Source organism: Rattus rattus, chromosome 5 (genome assembly GCF_011064425.1).
Source record: "Rattus rattus isolate New Zealand chromosome 5, Rrattus_CSIRO_v1, whole genome shotgun sequence".
NCBI lineage: Eukaryota > Metazoa > Chordata > Mammalia > Rodentia > Muridae > Rattus > Rattus rattus.
In genome coordinates, this window is record NC_046158.1 from 110,407,469 (window position 1) to 110,422,075 (window position 14,607).

General features: G+C 48.4%; 1 protein-coding gene across 1 annotated transcript; it reads left to right on the plus strand.

Annotated features, from left to right (window-relative positions):
• The first annotated feature begins 1,486 nt into the window (after positions 1–1,486).
• On the plus strand, positions 1,487–13,615 carry Itpa (inosine triphosphatase). Its single transcript, XM_032904221.1, has 8 exons — positions 1,487–1,624; positions 4,248–4,305; positions 4,402–4,466; positions 4,938–5,011; positions 7,529–7,560; positions 8,870–8,985; positions 10,918–10,994; positions 12,983–13,615. Exons 1-8 carry the CDS (start codon positions 1,559–1,561, stop codon positions 13,089–13,091), a joined length of 597 nt encoding a protein of 198 aa, XP_032760112.1. The 5' UTR covers positions 1,487–1,558; the 3' UTR covers positions 13,092–13,615.
• The last annotated feature ends 992 nt before the right edge of the window (positions 13,616–14,607 follow it).

Sequence of the window (14,607 nt, forward strand, 5' to 3'; positions counted from 1 at the left end):
TTATATCCAAATCCGTGACAAGCTCCCCCTAGGGAGAGACTGGAGCTGAGACATGACATCCAAGAAGTCACCTTTGCTTTAAAAACCTCCTCTACCTCTTCTTTCTGAATTTCCCTTTAACTTTATGCGCCATGCAGGAAGGGCCATGCCCTCCACCCAGCCTTTCCCTAATGAACTCTAATGAACCACAAGTCCTCAAAAAATAACACCACTGAGGGGCAGAGAAGGGCAAACTATCTCCAAAAGACACAGTATACAGTAAAGCTTCCAAATTGCGTGACACACAATATTAAGGTCACTGAGTAAAGATTTGTGGAGAATATAAGCTCTGTGACGACAGTTGTAGAGTTTAAGAAAAATTCATTAGTGGGCTGGGTATGTGGCCCAGTGCTTGCCTAAGTTCTATAAATCCCTAAGTTGCATCTATATAACAATACCCAAGGCTATAAGAGGTCAATAACACTAAGCTAAACAACCAGGCTTGATTAGGATTCCACTGTGTGTGTGATTTGTGTGATTCCGGGGTCCAAGCCCAGGACCTTGGCCATACTATGCAAATGTTCTACCATCAAGCTACATCCCTGTAATCTTCCTGCTTTAGTCTCAGTGCTGGGATTACAAGTGGCCACCATTTCTAGCTAGTACCCCGTACTTTTTTTAAAAAAGATTTGTTTTTATATGTATGAATGTTTAGCTGCACGTGTGTGCACTGCATTCATTATATATGCCTGGTGCCTTCGGAGACCAGAAGAGGGCAATATATTTCCAGGAACTAGAGTGACAGACAACTGAAAGCCATCATATGGGTGCTGGGAACACAACTCTGGAAGAGCAGTCAGTGCACTTTAACCGCTGAGCCCTCTCTGCAGCTTGAGCTTACAACTTTCAGAGAACCTAAGTTCGGTTCCCAATATCCACACCAGGCAGCTCAAAAACACCGGTAACTCTAGTTCTAAGGGATGTGACGCCCTCTTCTTGCTTTAGCCGGCTCATGCACACACAGGGTAGGGCTAATAGGGTCACTCCAATCTTCCTTGTTATATTCCCAATGCAGATACTGAGAAGGAATGGAGAAGGGATAGGGTTAACTGGGCAAGTGAAAAGGAGTGGAAACACTAGGCTAACAGGTAACGGATGGCTTGGTCGTGCTGTTTTAAGTACACAGTGAAGTTAGGATAGACACTCAGGCTTCGAGCCCTGTCTAGAAGATAGTCTTTGTTGACAAAGTTTGAGGTTTCCGAGGGGCGCACACCACACCCGACACGGGTCTGCAATTGGTCAGGGTGCGGCTTCTTGGCTCTCCGAGGGTTGTAGCAGAGGATCCGCGCGCTGAGAGACCTCTCCACCCACTGCGCGCGTCCCTAGAGGCTCAGGCAGCAGTCGCAGTGATTGGTCGTCTGCAGCGGCTTCCACCTCCGGGTTGAAGACAGCCGCGGCCTTAGGCGAGCTTCAGGTTTCAGACAGGGCCGGAAACCGAGCTACCTACTTCCGCCTCCAGCCGGAAGTGCCTTCCCGGCAAAGCGTTTCTGGGCATTCTGGACCGTAACCCGCGCTTGCAATGGCCTCGTCTTTGGTTGGGAAGAAGATAGTGTTTGTGACGGGAAACGCAAAGAAGCTGGAGGAGGTGTTGTGGGGATGGGAACTGTCTCGAAGGCGGGTGGAGATTGGGTTGCTGAGCTTTCCTCACTAGGGAAACATCGGGAGTTGGATCCTCGGGAAATGTGGATTAGCCCCTGGCTGTGTTGAAGGACTGAGCTTGAGGTGTTTGACCGTGGAGTGTGACTCCTTGAGGGTCAGAGAATTTTTTTTATATAATTATTATTTTTGAGATAACGGCTCGTGTGGTCCTGGCTAGCATGACCCTGCTGTGTAGTCAGGATTCTCTGTTTTCCGAATTCTGGGTCTGCACGCGTGCTCCACCTCACATGTTTTTAGATGAGCTGGTAAAGTCAGTGGGCTATGGAAGCCGGAATAGTGGCATCTGGGACAGAGATAGATCACCCCTTACCCCCCTAGATTTCAAACGTGAGTTCAGACACCTCCCCTCCTCAAAAGTAAAGGCAGCGTGTGTGTTTGTGTGGGTGGGTGGGGGTTGATCCAAACTGAGTAATTCACACCCCGCTATGATCCATCTACCCTTGGGCACTTTCCATATTCTGAGATGTGTAATACCTCATAAGAATCGTGACCACAGTATAACAAAAGGCAGGTTAACAAAAGAAAACTGTGACAAGTTTGTCAAAACTTTACATGCTACAACTTTTAGAACAAAGACCCAGAGATTTATTTAACTTGGATCTAACCCAGGACTTACAGATTGCCAATGAGTGTCTTCCTCTGTATTCTCTTATGGCAGAGTTTCAGTAAACCCAGGGTGTGCTATTTGGTGGTGTAGTGAGCTCAAGCAATCCGTCTGTCTCTGCCTCTGCCTCTTCTGTACTGAGGTTACAGGTAGCATGACTGCCCCAGAGTTTTATGTGGTGCAGGGGACCAGAACTCAGGTCACTGTGCTTGTGTTGCAAGCACTCTTCCCATTGAGCTGTCATCACAGCGCAGCACAACATCCCCAGTTAAAAAGTTACTGAGTTTTCATATGTCTGTGTACCGCATGCATGTGTGGAGACCAGGAGAGGGCATTGGATTCACTGAGCCTGGAGTTACAGATTGTTGTGAGCCATACTGTGGGTGTTAGGAACCAAATTAGGGTCCTCTGCAAGAGCAAGAGATGCCCCTAACCACTGAGCCATCTTTCTAGCCCCTTGTATCCCCTCCCCAGTTTTTTGAAATTGGGACTCTGTAGCTGAGTTGACCTTGAACTTCTAATCTTCTCCCTTTAACCTGTCTGGGAACAGGATTTGGAATGACAGGTGTGAGTTGCCATACTCACCTGACTGGATACTCAGAAGTTTCCTTCCACCTCTCTGCCTTAAAAACAATGTATTTTAATTGTGTGTGGGGGGGGGAGGGGCATGAGGTCAGAGGATAACTCTGAGGAGTTGGGTCTCTTCTTACACCTTGGCTTGCTTGACAAGCTCAGGCTTTCAGGCCTGTGAATGCAGTGAATCCTTTCCTTTTAAAGATTTATTTATTATATACGAGTACACTGTAGTTGTCCTCAGAAGAGGACACCAGAAGAGAACATTGGATCCCATTACAGATGGTTATGAGCCACAATGTGGTTGCTGGGATTAGAGCTCAGGACCTCTGGAAGAGCAGTCAGTGCTCTTAACCACTGAGCTATCTGTCCAGCCCCACTTCTTTCCTTCTAAGATAGGAAGGATATAGCCTTGGCTGGCCTGGAACATACAATTTTCCTATCGAAATAGAAATAATAGTCTAATGTACAAAAAGGGGGACATGGTGGTACATGCTTCTAATTTTAGCATTCTGGAAGCTGAAATAGGAGGCCCTTGAGTTACATAGTGAAAGCTGGTCTCATAAAACGTGTGTGCATACATGCACATTGTGTGTGTATGTGTGTGTGTTGGGGTGGGGTGAGGGGCAAAGTGATAAAGTGCATGCCTAGCACCACAGAAATACTAAGAAAATAAACTATATTACGTTATAATTCTCAAAACAGTAGCTACGCATACCTGGTGGCTCACACCACTCTGGCCCCTGATTTCAACAGGGTGAAAAGTCACTGGGAAGCTAGGGGGCTGGCGCTTTCCTGTAATACTAGTACTGAGTTGAGGGGTGAATAGTGAAGGCAGGAAATTGTCCAGGCCAGCCAATGCTATACTGTGAACTGCAGGTGGAGTGCTTGCGGTACAGTGAGTTCCAGGCCAGCCAAGGCTACACAGTTGAAGAAGGATCAGTCGTGGGAACTGCTGGTCCAGCCTGGCTTGCTATTCTAAGCTGGAAAGCGGTGAATGTCAACTAGGGGGTTAGTGAAAGCACAGAGCAGCTTTCTTTGCTGTTGGCTATTCTTGCTAAGCCTTGGTAGAGAATTTGGGGCTAGGAGGCCAAGTGCCTTTTTAGAGTACTGAAGGGGAAAAAGTATTCTAGATAAAAGGGTAAGCAGAGAAAAAACAAAACCAGAGGTTGGAAAGGATGGGGTAAAAAGGCATGCTAATTCAGTGGGCCCCTGAAAGTTGAGGTGAGGCTTTATGGGTTCAACTTCATAAGCTTTAGAGGACTGACAGGACCCATACCTGATGAGACAGGTGGGTGACACCTCATACAGTAACCGGGAAATGGGGAATTGTTAGCAAATGGTGTGACAAATGTCTTTCATTTTGGAACAGGTCATTCAGATTCTAGGAGATAAGTTTCCATGCACTTTGGTGGCGCAGAAAATTGACCGTATGTTTCTGTTTTGTTCATTTTAAAAAGTGGTTTGATTTGTCTGTCTTCCTGTGTCCTGACTGTGTACATCTGTCTGTCTGTTTTCCTGATAAGTGCCTGAGTATCAGGGAGAACCGGATGAAATTTCCATACAGAAGTGTCAGGAGGCAGCTCGCCAGGTAGGTAGCATTTGTGGACCCCCCACCCCCATCCTGCCTTCCTGTGGCTCCTGGGGCCTGTGCTTTGTGGGAACCGGCAGAGAATAAAATAGTTGTGGCTTGTCCAGCTAGGCTGCTTCAGTGGTTGCTTGGAACACTGCCTGTTCCAGCTCTCACCCTTCTGATTCTTACATCCATACATTCCAACCATACGTTTTCCTTCCACCTAGCCACCCCCACACCCTTGCACTCACACAGAACTGGGGGGAGCACATTATGGAGTCAACCTCCCTAGCTGATTTCCAGCCCTTCACTGTTCTTTGTTGAACACAGTTTTATCTGTCCAGTGCTCTGACGCCCATACCTCTAAACTGAAGACAGGGAAAGCTGAGTTGTATGGCTCTTGATGGACCTATAGCTGCAGATCTCACCCTCATGTAGCTGTGGGCTAGGCCCCAGCCTACGTGACTCAGGGCCATCTTTATGTTACAGGTGCAGGGCCCTGTTCTGGTGGAGGACACCTGTCTGTGCTTTAATGCACTTGGGGGACTGCCTGGCCCCTACATGTGAGTACTCCTACAATCACCTCTACCCCTTGTGATGGTTTGTATAGGCTTGGCCCCGGGGACTGGTACTGTTAGGAGGTGTGGCCCTGTTGGAGTAGGTGTGCCACTGTGGGCGTGGGCTTAAGACCCTCACCTTAGCTGCCTGGAAGTCAGTCTTCCACTAGCAACCTTCAGGTGAATTTGTAGAACTCTCAGCTTCTCCAGTACCATGCCTGCCTGGATGCTGCCATGTTCCCGCCTGGACTGAACCTGTGAACGTGTAAGCCAGCTCCAATTAAATATTGTCCCTTATAAGTCTTGCCTTGGTCATGGTGTCTGTTCACAGCAGTAAAACCCTAACTATGACACCCCTGTAGCAGCCCATCCACCAAAGTCCCAGAATAGTAAGATGATTAGTTAGCTGACATTATGGGCCATTCACTGTCTTGACATCACCACCGAGGAAGAATTGAGATGACCAAAGATAGGGCTGGAGAAGTGGCTCAGTGGTTGGGAGTTCTTGCTGGTCCTCCGCTGGACCCAGGTGTGATTCTTAGCCCTAAATCACCTTCTGGAAGGAATCTCATGCTTCTGGCTTTCTTGGGCCACCTGTATCACCCCCCCTTCCTCCTTCCCCCCTTCTCTCTCTCTCTCTCTCTCTCTCTCTCTCTCTCTCTCTCTCTCGCTCGCTCGCTCGCTCGCTGTCACACACACACACAATTTAAATATGACATAAATCTTAAAAACAAGAAAATAAGGGGGTGGGGTGGGGAAAAAACAAACAAAGAAGAAAAGAGCACTGTGTATTGGTGCACACCTTTAATCCCAGGAGGCAAGAGACAGGCAGCTGTCTGAGGTTGAGGCCAGCCTGGTTTGCATAGTGCGTTCTGAGCCAGCTAGAGCTGCACAGTGAGACTCTGTCTCAAAGAATATCAGAGACAGGGGCCTGGAGGGATACCTCAGTCTTGAGGAGTGCCCGTTGGTCAGTCCTGAGGACTGGAGTCCAGCGTCCACATCCAGCTTACACGCTCCTGTAACTCCAGCGCCAAGGGATGCAGCACCCTTTGCTGGCCTCCACAGGCATCTGTACATTTGTGTGCACATGCAACCACATACACATGTACACATGCACACACACACACACACATAAGTAAATCTTAAAGAGGGGCTGGAGAGATGCTTCAGCTGTTAGGAGCATTGGCTGCTCTTGTAAAGGACTTGGGTTTAATTTCCATCACCCACATGGCAGCTCACAACCACCTGAAGCTTCCTCAACATCCATTTCTGCCTCTGCACACACCAGGTACACATGTGGTGCATATACATATGTGTAGGCAAAACACCAACGTATATACAAAATAATAAAGGGTATCAGAGGTGGCTGAGGATGTATCTCGGTTGGTAGTGCTTGCCTTTGTTGTGTAGTAAAGCTCTGAGTTCAGCCCTTAGCCCTGCATTACTCACCTGCTGAGCCTGCATGGTAGTGCATGCCTAAAATTCCAGCACTTGCAAGATTAGGGACAAGTAAGTCAAAAGTTTTGGGTCATCCTGGGCTACATAGAGAGTTATAGGCCAGTCTAGGCTACATGAGAGTATCATAAACCAAGCAATCAGAGCAATAGAGTTTTCTTTAATTATGAGAATGTGGTTATGTAAGTGAGATTAAAAAGTGGTGTCTGGGGCTGCAGAGATGGCTCAGTGGTTAAGAGCACTGACTGCTCTTCCAGAGGTCCAGAGTTCAAATCCCAGCAACCACATGGTGGCTCACAACCATCTGTAAGGGGATCCCATGCACTCTTCTGGTGTGTCAAGACAACAACATTGTACTCAAATACATAAAATAAATTAAAAAAAAATCTAAAAAAAAAAAGTGGTGTCTGCTCATTTCAGAGATGAGCTGACATCCTGTTTTGGGAAAATAAACAGTAAGACTTACAATAAAGACTGCTTACTGCCTGTTTTGTCAGAGCTACAGCGCACGCACGTAACGTAGTCTGCGTGCTCCACCGTCCCACCAGCACCACTGTGCCTCTGGTATTTTGCAGTTTAGGGAATGTGAAGTGTTACCACTTGCTTCCTTGATTTGGCTTTAGTTTGTTTTCTTGAGAGCATGCCTCACTCTAGCCCAGTCTGGCCCGAAACTTGCCCAGGTTTGCCCAGCGCTTGTGGTAGTCTTCCTGCTTCAGCCTAGGTGTTTCCTAGTTGCCGTGGAGGATCTTGCCTTCCTTTGCATGTTGAGCCTCCTCTGTGCTGCCTGCTGGCTCCATTGTTCTTCTTTTATTAGATACATTTTCTCTCTTTCTCTTCCCTTTCCTTCAGTTTCCCTGGCTCCCCTCTAGCCCCCTGCCCTTCCCTCTTGTCTCCTTTCCTACACTGCTGAGCTATACCCCCAGACTTGTGTTATTTTCTTAGTTTTGACTTGAGACATGCCTTTTCATTCTCTTACGTCTGGGGATCCAATCCCTGTTGGATGTAGGGCAGAGCAGTCGATAGGAGATCCTGCTCTTTGTACCTGACTCTCTGTTCTGTCTTTTGCAGAAAATGGTTTCTGCAGAAGCTGAAGCCTGAAGGTACGTATCCCCGTTGTTCCATCCCAGGGATCTTTTGGGGCTGAGTTTGGGTGTAGTCCCCACTAAGTAATCAGTTGCATTTGGCCCAGCCATCAGCCTCCACTTCCTTCTCCGTTTGTACACTGGTAGCCTGTAGCTCATTCTTTCCCTGTGCTCCAGAAGCACTGAGATAGAGGGGAGGTGGTAAACGCTTTAATTGGAGGGACAAAGGGGCTTTAGTCGGGGCTGGCTATCAAGGGACTTGACATTACGCCTGCTTGTGGTCCTTTGCTTCAGTCATGGCCCAGCCATGCCTTCAGGGAGGGAGCTGCCTCTTCTAGGTCCATGGATCTATGTCTTCTCACTCAGGGGTATTTGCCAAAGTGGCCCACAGTGGGGCATCCTAATGTCTTACAATTTAAACAAAATAAAACAAAAAAAACAAAAAAAACAACAAAAGCAGGCTGGAGAGATGGCTCAGTGGTTAAGTGTACTTGTTGCTCTTGCAGAGGACCTGGGTTCGGTTCCCAGAACTTACAAGGCTGCTTACAACTGCCTATAACTTTAGTTCTAGACAGCCTGGCATCTTCTTCTGGCCTCTGTGGACGCCAATGGACACCAGTGCACACATAAACAACCAAAACACCTATATACATAAAAACAAATTCTTAAAAATAAAACCATTTTGTTTTTTTGGAACAATCTTATGATAGCAAAATATAGAGGCATGTTTCAGTACTAGGGAGCATCTCACATTTCAGACTGGGCTACAAAGCAAGACTTTTTTTTCTTAAACAAAAATAGAGCCAGGCACGGTAATCTAAGGCTGTATCCTCAGAGCTGTAACTCTGAACTATAGGTCATCCTCAGCCATATGATACGTTAAAGGCTAGCCTGGACTACCTGAGACCCTGGTTCAACAACAAAGGCGTGGGAGGAAGCTCTGTTGTCAGAATACTTGCCTGGCATGTATAAAGTTCTAGGGATCCCTTCCCTAGTGCCGTGTAATCCAAATGCCATGTTGTGTACTTGCTATCCCAGCATTTACAGGGTTGTGGCAGAGGATCTTATGTTCCAATACAGCCTGGGCTACAAAGTGACTTCAAGGCCAAGTTGGGCTACTCAAGACCCCGATCTCCACAAAGAACCTTGTTTTAGTTTGTTTCAGAGCCTGAAGAAAGGCTCCAGCTCCCCATTGAGGCCCAGAATGCAGCCTTTTCAGGGTCCCAACACAATGCAGTTTGGAGAATCCATCCACACCCCTGAGTTTCTGCGGTAAGGGCAGGGACTAGACAGTGTGGATTCACTGAGCCTCACTATGTGCCTGCAGGTCTCTACCAGCTCCTGGCCGGCTTTGAAGACAAGTCAGCCTATGCACTCTGCACATTCGCTCTCAGCACTGGGGACCCCAGCCAGCCAGTGCTCCTGTTCAGAGGCAAGACCCCGGTGAGTACCCACCTGAACAGCTGTGCAGGTCACCACAGGAGGCTGTGGCTTAAGCACGTGGCTCATGATCTTCAGGAACAAAACAAGAAGACACTAGAGTTAGCAGTGGCTTTTGTGTACTATGCTTGCTGTGAGACAAACCTGAACACCACATTAGTCCCCAGATCTATTTGACCCCTAACCTTATATATTTAGATCATGCCATTGTAGGTCCCAGTAAGATGCAGATGCATAAACGGGAGGAACGGCTCTCAAAACCAAAGCTACGGGTTGGGGATTTAGCTCAGTGGTGCACAAGGCCCTGGGTTCGGTCCCCAGCTCTGAGAAAAAAAACAAAAACAAAAAAAAAAACCCCAAAGCTACTGGCCAGCTGCTGAGACTTGAGACTGCCTTGTTCCTCTGCCAGGGCCTGTCTCCTCCCCACTCAGGTTTTTGAGATAGAATCTCAGGTGTTTGAGGTTGGCCTTGAACTTGTGTGGCCGAGGTGGACCTTGAACTTCAGAGCCTATTCCTCTTACCTCCCAGTGGGGAGGGTAGTTCTGTGCCATTTTGACCACTCTGCAATACTCTCATCCCCTGCTACCCCCATTTTTGCTTTGAGGAAGGTCTGTATTACGTAAGTCTTGATGTCCCGGAACTCACTATGTAGATAATCTGGCCTCAAACTCAGAGACCACTTCAGCCTCCCAAGTAGATGTGTGCCCCATGCCTGGCCTACAGCTAATCTTGATTGTCTCCCAGCCTTTCCAATTTGTTTATTTATTTTGGTTTTTATGGACAGGGTTTCTCTATAACCCTGGGTGTCCTAGAACTCACTCTGTAGACCAGGCTGGCCTTCACCTGAGAGCCGTCTGCCTCTGACTCCTGAGTACTGGGCTGAGAGGTGTGTGCCACCACCACGGGGCTCTTTGTGAGCGTTTTCGTTAACACAGAATTGTAAAGTTTTGTGGTGTGGAGGTGGAGCCTTTGCCTGCTGTGCAGATGTCCAACCACTGAGCCAGCATTTCAGTCCCTCACTTACGCTCACTTGGCCAGAGGCCATTCAGCCACCCCCAATGCTGCCTATCAAACCTCAGGTGTAGTCACTTTTCTTGGGGTCCACCAAACCACCAGTAGAGCTAGTCAGGCCAGTGCCCCGTCTGCCTTCCGGTTTGTATTACTCTGTTAGGTTAAAATTCTGAATAGTATTAACAAAAGAAAGCACAGAGAGAACACAAAGCAATCTTTTTTTCTTTTAACTGTGTGCAGGGGGGTGTGTGTGTGTGTGTCTGTCTGTCTGTCTGTCTGTCTGCTTGTGGTTATGTGCACATGAGAGCAGGTGCCTAAGGAGGCCAGAGGTATCCCATCCCCTAGAGCTGGAGTTACAGCTAATGTGAGCTGTCAGTGGTCCTTGGGGACAACCTCGGGTTGCTGTCCTTTGTGGCATTGGTTCTATGCACGTTCTCACTGTGTAAACCAGGCTAACCTTGAACTCATAGAAAGCCACCTGCCTCTGCCTCCTGCCATCTTGGGCTTTTTGATTTTTTTTGAGATAGGGTTTCTTTGTGTAGCCCTAGCTGTCCAGGACTCACTTTGTGGACCAGGCTGGCCTTGAACTCACAAGAATCTTCCTGCCTTCTGAGTGCTTGGATTAAAGGTGTGTGCCATCATGCTTGGCTTCTGATTTTTTTAAGATAAAATCTTGCTATGTAGTCCTGACTGGCCTGGTAATTGAGCAATCCTCCTGCTTCAGCTTCCCGAGTGCTCTGATTACAGGCTTGCCCCATATCGCCCAGTTACTGCTCCACACCTTACTGATGTGTCTGACGAATTTATAGGCACTCTGGCTCCTTTGAACTACACTTTGAGTAATTGAGGTTCATTCAGATTCACAAACTAGAGAAATGCACTCTAGTCCAGCACATCCAGTTACACCTTCCTTCCCTTTTCCAGGGACAGATTGTGATGCCTCGAGGTAGCCGGGACTTCGGCTGGGATCCCTGCTTTCAGCCTGATGGATATGAGCAAACGTAAGAAGCCCAAATTTCTTCTCCGGTTCATAGGCTTGGGTCTGTTGCCTGTGTGCAGTCACGTGTACATAGGTCATGCAGACTTCTCTTCCAGCTGACCTGTTTGCACTGGAGTGCACACAGGAATGCAGGTTACCTAGTCCATGGCCGGGCAACACAGATAGCTGGGTTCTGCTCCCAGCTCCCGTTTTGTGGCCGGCTGACTCCCATTCTCTGGCCCTGCCTATTGAGATGTATTAGCCTTGTGGTTTTATGGGATGACACTAGCCCCATCTGGGCTGGGAAAATGCACACCTTTGTAGCTCCAGGTAGACACATGAGACCCATACAGTAGAGCATGCTCTCACCACTTCACATTGACTGCGGACTTACACAGAGCCATAACAGGACCAGCTTCCCAGACCGTGGCTCCCTTGCCAGCACCTCACAGGGCCAAGAACACTGCCGCAGCCCTGCTCGGCATTCCTTGGGTGTGAGGAGTTTCCTCTGCCTGGATGGTCACAGAGCCCTTGGAATCTAGTTAGAGAGGAACTGAGTTTATTCTTATCTGTTTGTTTATTTTACGTTCATGGGCGTTTTGCCAGTATGCATGCATGCATGTCTGTACACCAGAGGAGCATACTGACCAGAGGTCAGAAGATACTGTGGACCTCAGGGACTGATGTTACAGCTGGTGTGAGCCAGTTCTGAAGCCTACAGGCAGGATGTGACCTCTCCCCTCTGTGGCAGTGTCTTCACAGTGCTCTGAGGCTGCTGTTTGATCTGCCAGGCTCCATCACTTACCTCATCTTGTCCCCAGAACCTCGGACCCAGCAGAGCAACTTCATCTTCTCTCCAAGCCCATTACTGTGGGTGTCTGTCTTATGGAGGGTTTAAACTATATGACTTAATGGGCTGATAAGCTGTAGTCTGTGGCTGCTTTCCTAGCTTTGTCCTGGTGAAAGGCTGTGTGCTGGGGCTCAGACATGGTGTGCTGGGGCCTGCCTGCTCTTTGCTTGTTCATGGGTTCTGCATACAGTTTTTACCTTCAGGGGAACTCCTACCCCCAGCCCACAAATAGAATCATTAAGATTTGGGCTCCATTGCAGGGAATCCTAGGGAGGAAGGGGAGGAAGGGGAGGAAGGATTGATTGTAGGAGCCAGAGGGGACAGGGATACCACAAGGAAAAACACAGAATCAATAACCAGGGTTCACGGGGACACACAGAAACTGTAGCAACACACATAGACTCTGTCTGGGTCTGAGCTAGGTCTCTGCATATATGTCATGGTTGTGTAGCCTGAGTCTGAGCTGGGTCTCTGCATATATGTCATAGTTGTGTAGCTAGAATCTGAGCTGGGTCTCTGCATATATGTCATGGTTGTGTAGCCTGAGTCTGAGCTGGGTCTTTGCATATATGTCATGGTTGTGTAGCTAGAATCTGAGCTGGGTCTCTGCATATATGTCATGGTTGTGTAGCCTGAGTCTGAGCTGGGTCTCTGCATATATGTCATGGTTGTGTAGCCTGAGTCTGAGCTAGGCCTCTGCATATATGTCATGGTTGTGTAGCCTGAGTCTGAGCTGGGTCTCTGCATATATATCATGGTTGTGTAGCTTGGTGTTCTTGTGGGATCCCAACAGTGGGAGTGGTGGGGTCGCCTCTGACCCTGTTGCCTGCTTTGGGGATCCTTTTCCTCCTACTGGGTTGCCTCATCCAGCCTTAATACAAGGGGATATGCCTCGTCTTACTGAAACTTGATATGCCATGCTTGGTTGATGTCCCTGGGAGACCTGCCCTTTCTGAAAGAAGAGTGGATTTGGGGGTGGATGGGGGAAGGTCTGGGAGGAGAGAAGGGAGGGGAAACTTCAGTTGAGATGTAATATGACAGAAGAATAACTTTTTAAAAATTGGATTAAAAAAAGATTTGGACTCCAGGGTGGCAGTTGGGTGCCTATCCTCCCAATATCTGGGTTCCCTATTTCCTGAGTGGCTTCTCTTTCCCATTAGGTATGCAGAGATGCCGAAGGCTGAGAAGAACACCATTTCCCATCGCTTCCGGGCTCTGTTCAAGCTCCAAGAGTACTTTGGTGTGACTGATGGGGCTGGGGACCACTAGGGCCATGGGTGTGGGGGGCCTAGTGCAGGACACCCTGGGAGGCAGGCACTCCTCTGGGTTCCCCCTGCCGGGGACCTGGGCAGCTTCAGCAGCCAGTTCTTGGAGGAGCGGCTGGCTCTGCACCGGGGAACTCAGGGCCAGGTGACACTAAACTCCTGCCCTTTGGGATTCGAGAGTTGCCTTTGACCAGGCATGGTGGTGCACACTTTTAATCCCAGAATTTGGAAGGCAGAGGCGAACAGATCTTTGTGAGTTCGAAGCCAGCCTGGTTTACATATTGAATTTCTGGATAGCCAGAGCTATATAGTGAGACACTGTCTCAAAAACAAAATAGAAAAAACAAAACAACAAACAGTTGTTGTTGCAGCCTCTGACTCTGGGATTCTGAGAAAATTTTGGGTGTTCACATTTCTTACCTGGTTGAGGGTTTGGCAAAGCAACACACAACTTTTGATTTTAGAGTGTAACAAATGTAAATTCTGGAAGACATTTTTGTTTCCTAATAAATGGTGTGTCTGTTTTGAGCCCTGTCTGTCCTTTGATTTTCCTTCGACAGTGGGAAACCATCTTGAGTTCTGAGAGTTGTCATGGGCTGGCCTCTTTGCTATGTCAGATTCCTGCTGGGGTGCGGGTGGAGGTGTTACAGTGTAGAGTGCTTTCCTGATCTCTTGGGCTGGCAAATGACCTGAGTTCATGTGAAGAGGGAGAGAACTGTTCTCTGACCTCCATGTGTATGCCATACAGTGTACCCTGCCCCACCTGTACAAGTAAATGTTAAAAGACCCTTCTGTCAGCAGAAGCCCTACTGGAATCCTGCTCAAGCCACCTTGTACCATGATGTGTACTCCCTCTCCCCAAATCATTCCCTGGGAGGAACTTCAAGGGCCAGTGCCTGCCCTATTGTTTCTTGATGGGGAAGGGTGTCTTAGTCAGGGTTTCTATTCCTGCACAAACATCATGACCAAGAAGCAAACTGGGGAGGAAAGGGTTTATTCAGCTTACACTTCCATGTTGCTGTTCATCACCAAAGGAAGTCAGGACTGGAACTCACACAGGGCAGGAAGCAGGAGCTGATGCAGAGGCCATGGAGAGATGTTACTGCCTTGCTTCCCCTGGTTTGCTCAGCTTGCTCTCTTATAGAACCCAAGCCCAGGCATGACACCACCCACAAGGGGCTGAGCCCTTGCCCTTTGATCACTAATTGAGAAAATGCCTTGCAGTTGGGTGTCATGAAGTCATTTCCTCAGGGAGGCTCCTTTCTCTGCGATAACTCCAACTTGCATCAAGTTGACACACAAAACCAGCCAGTACAAAGCGTATACTTAGGAAAGGTGAGGAAAGAAAGCAGGTTCCTGTGTCCCAGGCAGTTCTGTAGCCTTTTCCTCTAGATTTAGGCCCTCAAACTTGGCAAGGTGGCCTTGGGTTTAGCCATGTGGTGAAGGCCTTTCTCCTGACGTCAGACGGGAATGTGGCTGAGTGTAGAGCACCATTTTCCCCTCCTGTCCCCTACTGCTTG

Bases quoted from the DNA above. Each gene is read 5' to 3' on its own strand.
- Itpa (XM_032904221.1), top strand. From the start codon at position 1,559: ATGGCCTCGTCTTTGGTTGGGAAGAAGATAGTGTTTGTGACGGGAAAC. The intron at 1,625-4,247 runs GTGTTGTGGGGA...ATTTTGGAACAG, and splicing joins ACGCAAAGAAGCTGGAGGAG to GTCATTCAGATTCTAGGAGA. The intron at 4,467-4,937 runs GTAGGTAGCATT...TTTATGTTACAG, and splicing joins GTCAGGAGGCAGCTCGCCAG to GTGCAGGGCCCTGTTCTGGT.